Source organism: Pituophis catenifer, unplaced genomic scaffold (genome assembly GCF_029215685.1).
Source record: "Pituophis catenifer annectens isolate HBS135680 unplaced genomic scaffold, rPitCat1.0.hap2 SCAF_7, whole genome shotgun sequence".
Lineage (NCBI taxonomy): Eukaryota > Metazoa > Chordata > Lepidosauria > Squamata > Colubridae > Pituophis > Pituophis catenifer.
In genome coordinates, this window is record NW_027256887.1 from 2,177,813 (window position 1) to 2,184,604 (window position 6,792).

The 6,792-nt window shown below is 41.6% G+C and overlaps 1 protein-coding gene across 1 annotated transcript; it reads left to right on the forward strand.

Moving 5' to 3' along the window:
- The first annotated feature begins 3,396 nt into the window (after positions 1 to 3,396).
- SSPN (sarcospan) lies at positions 3,397 to 6,181 on the forward strand. The gene is made up of 2 exons (XM_070946913.1): positions 3,397 to 3,477; positions 4,504 to 6,181. Exons 1-2 carry the CDS (start codon positions 3,421 to 3,423, stop codon positions 4,867 to 4,869), a joined length of 423 nt encoding a protein of 140 aa, XP_070803014.1. The 5' UTR covers positions 3,397 to 3,420; the 3' UTR covers positions 4,870 to 6,181.
- Positions 6,182 to 6,792: the final 611 nt, after the last annotated feature.

Genomic DNA, 6,792 nt, shown 5'->3' on the forward strand with positions numbered 1-6,792 from the left:
TATTATCTATCTGTCTATCTATCGTCTCCCTCTCTCTCATCTCTCTCTCTCATCTCTCATCTATTTATCTCATCCATCCATCCATCCATCCATCCATCTATCTACATTTCTGTCTATGTCTGTCTATCTTATCTATCCATCTATTCATCCATCTATCTATCGACATTTCTGTCTGTCTGTCTATCTATCTATCTATCTATCTATCTATCTATCTATCTATCTATCTCTATCTATCTATCTATCTATCTATCTATCTATCTATATCTATCTATCATCTATTTACATGTCTATCTTATCTATCCATCTATTCATCCATCTATCTATCGACATTTCTGTCTGTCTATCTATCTATCTATCTATCTATCTATCTATCTATATCTATCTATCTATCTATCTATCTATATCTATCTATCTATCTATCTATCTATCTATCATCTATTTACATGTCTATCTTATCTATCCATCCATCCATCTATCTATCTACATTTCTGTCTGTCTGTCTATCTATCTATCTATCTATCTATCTATCTATCTATCTATCTATCTATCTATCATCATCTATCATTTATCTGTCTATCGTCTCCCTCTCTCTCATCTCTCATCTATTTATCACCCATCCATCCATCCATCCATCCATCCATCCATCCATCCATCCATCTACATTTCTATGTCTGTCTATCTTATCTATCCATCCATCCATCCATCCATCTATCTACATTTCTGTCTGTCTATCTGTCTATCTATCCTCTCTCTCTCTCTCATCTCTCTCTCATCTATTTATCTATCATCTATCCATCCATCATCTTTCTTTCTTTCTTTCTTTCTTTCTTTCTTTCTTTCTTTCTTTCTTTCTGTCTTTCTTTCTTTCTTTTCTTTCTTTCTTTCTTTCTTTCTTTCTTTCTTTCTTTCTTTCTTTCTTTCTTTTTTTCTTGTGCCCTTAGCTTTCCCCTTTCACCAAATTTCACCATGTGAGATTTACAGTCCATTTCGTCTGCCATAAAAGATTTTGTGCAACTTTTTCCACTTCTTAGGCCAAGGGAAGTTGGCTAGCGATGACAAACTGTAAACACATCATCCAGAAATTTTGTCGGTTGTTGCTAAGGAGCGACTTTATCCTTGTAGCGGTTGTTAAGACACAATGCCGGAGGAGGGGAAAGGGAACAGCGAATGTGCTAATGTCGATCCCACACGAAAGAAAAGATCCAGGAAAAAGACACAGAATTAAAACGAACTAAACTTAACTACAGTAGTTCTGATTGAGACCAATACAATCAATGTAAATAAATATGAATAATAATATACAATTAATTTAATTGTTAACCCCATCATGAAATTAAACAATGCAGCAACAGATACATACATTTTTCTAAAATAGATAATGAACTCATATGATGGATCTTTTCCTTCAAATTCGGAGAGGAACTTTTTTCCAGTGACGTAGTATTATCCTCTTTATTTCAAGATCTATAAAGTGAAGAATGCCAAATCAGTGAGACAGTATAAATCATAGGAATTATATTTCAATGTTTTAACATCAGGAGCCATTCATTCTCCAAAATGGTATATTTCAATTTTTCCTTTCCTTTCCGAGGGGCAAGTATAGAAGTGAAATAGATTTCATTTCACATTTTCATACTTTTCAAAAAATTAAATTGTTGGCTTCTGTTCCAAGACAATTGTCTTTTTGAAAAACTAGAATTCCAGGTGTCTTTAAAAGTGCAAAAATTCAGCCAAGCCTGTACTAAAAACAAGTCAAACTTGAGACAAAAAAATCTCTCTTGAGTTGTTAAAACAACCATTAAAAGCTAGCTACTTTAAAGTATTAAGGAGAGAAGCAACTTAGAACTAAGGAGAAATTTCCTGACAGTGAGAACAATTAATCAGTGGAACTACTTGCCTCCAGAACTTGTGAATGCCCCAACACTGGAAGTTTTTAAGAAGATGTTGGATAACCATTTGTCTGAAGTGGTGTAGGTTTCCTGCCTAAGCAGGGGGTTGGACTAGAAGACCTCCAAGGTCCCTCCCAACTTTGGTATTCAATGTTCTAATTAGTCCATCCAAGCGTTCCAAGAAATAATCTTTTCTGTTATTTTTCAAGTTTGAATTATATCACGGCATCAATTTCTCACCTGATTCAGGAACAACAAATAGGTAGTTCTCGACTTACGACCACATTTGACTCCCACTCCCCCCCAAAAATTCGCAAAAGTGGATTGTGTGACCCAGGGATGCTGCAACTGTCATGAGTACATGCCAGTTGCCAAGCCTTTAAATTTTGATCATGTGCCCATGGGGATGCTGCAATGGTCGTAAGTGTAAAAAACAGTCATAAGTCACTTTTTTCAGTGCCGTCGTAACTTCGGTCACTAAATGAATGGTTGTAAGTCGAGGACTATCTGTACTTAGTCATAACTGAGTATCTGGCATTTTGAACAGCAGGAAATGGAAAAAAATCCTCATTTAGTATACCTGACTGTGAAAACCTGCCAAGATTTGGAAAGAATGACAGACTTCCACTCCAAATGGGTCCAGAGAGGAAAATAATCATAATAAGCCTCATCCCGAAGGAATATAAATGATAAAATTAAAGTCCAATGATATCATTTGATAAACCCTGCAGGTTAAACCTATTATTTCCATGAAGTTGCTGTAATTTAGCCAGAGATATTCTAATCTGAATATTAGAATATTATATTCTAATATTATTCTAATATTCTAATGAGCTGAGGTGGCGCAGTGGTTAGAGTGCAATACTGCAGCTACTTCAGCTGACTGCTAGTTCAGCAGATCAGCGGATCAAATCTCACCAGGCTCAAGGTTGACTCAGCCTTCCATCCTTCCGAGGTGGGTAAAACAAGGACCCAGATTGTTGGGGGCAATATGCTATTTAGTATACTGTCTTTGGTGTAAGCCGCCTAGAGTCGGCTAGAAATATGACTAATAATAATAATAATAATAATAATAATAATAATAATAATAATAATAATAATAACAACCCAGGGGTTTTAAAAGGCCATAATTTTTTTTCTCATTAATTTAACAATTTGTCGGAAATATCTAATAGGAAGTAGTGCATATATATGTCTTTTTCTTTTTCGTAGGCTTTTATGTGCATATTCTTTCTAGCCAGGTTTTACCTATGTAAACTAGGTTGTTTTGCAGCTCTGGTTGTGTGAAATCTCATTCACAAGCTTCAGGGCTTTTTTTCTGTTGACAAACTGCAACTCTGTGTTGCAGGGGGTTGGACTAGATGACCTCCAAGGTCCCTTCCAACTTGGTTATTCTGTTAACTATCTGACCTTCTAAATTGATAATGGAGGGTTGGGGTCCGGCCAGGTCTTCTTCTCTGTCTCCTCCGATTTTAAATGTCAATTTATTTCTTCTGTCCAGGTTTGTTTAGTGGCCATCATTGGATTTGTGATGCTTTGCATTTCTTACCAGCCGGATGAGAAAACTTGCATTCAGTTCTTCATCAAGGTATGTTGTGTTTTATTTTCTTTTATTTGGACCAAGAAAGAATTAGTTCAGCAAAAACAAGGTTAGAAGAGAAGAGGCCAGAATTTCAGTGTGGGGATCATGGTATCTTTCCTATTCAGGATCCGGTCAAAGAAGTCAAGATGGGAACAGAAGTGGTATGATTGAAGGGATTTTTGTGTGTGTTGGGTCTGCCTTAAAAACAACGAATGTTAAACCACAAGCAGTTTCAACCATTGTTGCAGTTGCCATCTTGAACTTTTGAGCAGATCCAATGGACCTTCCTGGTCCCATCATTCCTTGGTTGTTTTCCCAGACATATTTAGGTAAACATGTAGATTCTACAGTATATCAACCAACCAGAGCCAAAATTTCCTCCTCTCTTCTCTCCTTCTTCTTTTACTCCTCTCCTCTCTCCTCCTTCTCTCCTTCTTCTCCTCTCCTCTCTCCTCCTTCTTCTTATTCCTCTCTCCTCTCCTCCTTCTCTTACTCCTCTCCTCTCCTTCTCTTACTCCTCTCCTCTCTCCTCTCCTTCTTCTTACTCCTCTCCTCTCTCCTCTCCTCTCCTTCTCTTACTCCTCTCCTCTCTCCTCCTCCTTCTCTTACTCCTCTCTCCTCTCCTTCTTCTCTCCTCTCTCCTTCCCCTTCTCTTACTCCTCTCCTCTCATTCTCCTCTTATTCCTCTCTCCTCTCCTTCTCTTACTCCTCTCCTGTCTCCTCTCCTTCTTCCTCTCCTGTCTCCTCTCCTTCTTCTTACTCCTCTCTCCTCTCCTTCTTCTCTTACTCCTCTCCTCTCTCCTCCTCCTTCTCTTACTCCTCTCCTCTCTCCTCTCATTCTTCTCTTATTCCTCTCTCCTCTCCTTCTTCTCTCACTCCTCTCCTCTCATTCTTCTCTTACTCCTGTCCTGCTGGGTCAAAATACCTCAAAACTTGGCCTCTGCTTGGAGGGAGCTGGGAATGGCAATCTTCAGCCACAGTAGAACATCCCTTGCCACATGTTAAAATACGGTTCTTCTCCTTCCGCCTCAGGTTGCCTATTTCCTCCTGAGCGCACTGAGTCTGAACGTCTGCGTGCTGGCCATGGCTTTCGCTGCCTACTGCTACTCCCAGATCCTCCGCTTTACCTGCGAACCCATCTCCGAGTCGGTTTGCCACTGCAAGCTGGACACGGCAGACCCCCTGAGCAGGACCCTCACCTACCAGAGTGACTGCGGCTTCATCGTCAACACCTTCTACCTCTTCTTGTTGATCCAGTTCATCCTCAACTTCCTGGCAGCCATGGTGGGCTTCGCGGCCTGTTTCGTCATGTGGAAGGATCGCTATCAAGTCTTCTACGTGGGCACCCGGATGCAGTCCCAAGCCACGGCGGGAGGAAGACCCCAACCCAAAGTATAGGGAGAGGAGGAGGAGAAGGCCTCAAGGAAAAGCCACCAAAAATAACGCCTTTGTCCAAAAGTAGCGACTCTTTCTAATACCCCAAGGGGAGACGGGTGGGCGCATCCGTTGACCTAACACCCAAAGAACGACACGATGGCGCATTTCTAACAACAATTGTTTGCCAAACCCTCTTGCCAGAGAACCCTCCCGATGTGCCTCCAAATCACGCATCCTGCATTTGGTGCTAGTTGCAGGAACGGTGCGAGCATTTCCCGGAAGAGAAGACTACGGAAACGGAGACATCAACAATATCCTCTTGCACATTCCCACTTCTCGGAATTTGGGGTGGTTAGTCTGCAAAAGTTCCAATTTTAGGTGCGGATAGAACTGAATCAGGGTTAGGAGGTTTTAATCCAGGAGTCTCCATACTTGGCAACTTTAAGACCGGTGGACTTCAACTCCCAGAATTCCCCCATGCTGGTTAGGGAATTCTGGGAATTGAAGTCCACAAATTAAAAAAACTGCCAAATTTGGAGAGCCCTGTTTTAATCCGTGGCATTTCCTTCTAGGGAAGAGCAGTAGCTCACAAATGTGGCCGGCATGACACTAAACGAAGCGTCATAGAATATGGGGACCAAGGGCAAATAGATGCAGAAAAACACAGGTAACCCTCGATTTACGACCACAAATGAGCCCAAAAATTCATGTTGCTGAACGAGACATTTGTTCAGCGGGTTTTGCCCCCTTTTACGACCTTCCATGCCGCCGTTGTTAAGCAAATCACTGCCGTTGTTAAATGAGTCACACGGTTGTTAAGTGAATCTGACTTCCCCGTTGACTTGGCTCACAAAAAGGGATCCAACAGTTATAAATACGAACCAGTTGCCAAGCGTCTGAATTCTGACCATGTGGGATGCTGCGACGGTCGGTCGTAAGTGTGAAAAACGGTCCTAAGGCACTTTTTTTCAGCCCCGTTGTGACTTCGAACACTCCCTCAGCAAAGTGTTGTAAATCAAGGACTGCCTGTAACCGAGGCCTTGTGTTTCTGTAAATCCTTTCCCCTCTAACACATGTGTGTAGAGAACCATGTATGATTTTAGATTTTGTAGGACCGCAAACCTGTTCTTTTAACCGTTTGATCACTTGGTTTCCTCGCATGTTTTTTTTTTTTGAATAACACGCGTGTGATGCTGAGAGCCAATTTCACGATGAGCTACGCTTGGGATGTCCCAGGAGATGGGAAATCTCTTCCCTGTCCATTAAAGCAGCCCAGGTTTTTTTCTTCGGGCTTCTGGAAAAATAAAAGGAGACGCTACTTTAAAGAGTCGCGTTAAAAAAAATGGACTTTTCAAAGCAGCCACGTTTATTTTTTCAGACGGAAGTCTGAAACACGTTGCAAAGTGTTCCTTTGAGTTCGGAAGGGTTTTTTTTTTTTTCCAGTGGTGAAATCCACATTTTTTTTTACTACCGGTTCTGTGGGCGTGGCTTGGTGGGCGTGGCTTGGTGGGTATGGCAGGGGAAGGATACTGTAAAATCCCGGTTCCCTCCCCACTCCAGGGGGAAGGATATTGCAAAACCTCCATTCCCATCCCACTCCTGGGGGAAGGATACTACAAAATCTCCATTCCCACCCCACTTCAGGTGGAAGGATATTGCAAAATCTCCATTCACACCCCACTCCTGGGGGAAGGATATTGCAAAATCTCCATTCCCATCCCACTCCTGGGGGAAGGATATTGCAAAATCTCCATTCCCATCTCACTCCTGGGGGAAGGATATTGCAAAATCTCCATTCCCACCCCACTCTGGGGCCAGCCAGAGGTGGTATTTGCCGGTTCTCGGAACTGCTCAAAATTTCCGCTGCCGGTTCCCCAGAACCTGTTGGAACCTGCTGGATTTCACCCCTGATTTTTTCTGAATTATTTCTGAAAGGTTTACATG

What these genes read in the sequence shown, in the direction of transcription:
- SSPN (XM_070946913.1), top strand. Translation starts at nt 3,421, where the DNA reads ATGCTTTGCATTTCTTACCAGCCGGATGAGAAAACTTGCATTCAGTTC. An exon ending in GCATTCAGTTCTTCATCAAG is followed by an intron (nt 3,478 to 4,503) that starts GTATGTTGTGTT and finishes CTTCCGCCTCAG; the next exon opens with GTTGCCTATTTCCTCCTGAG.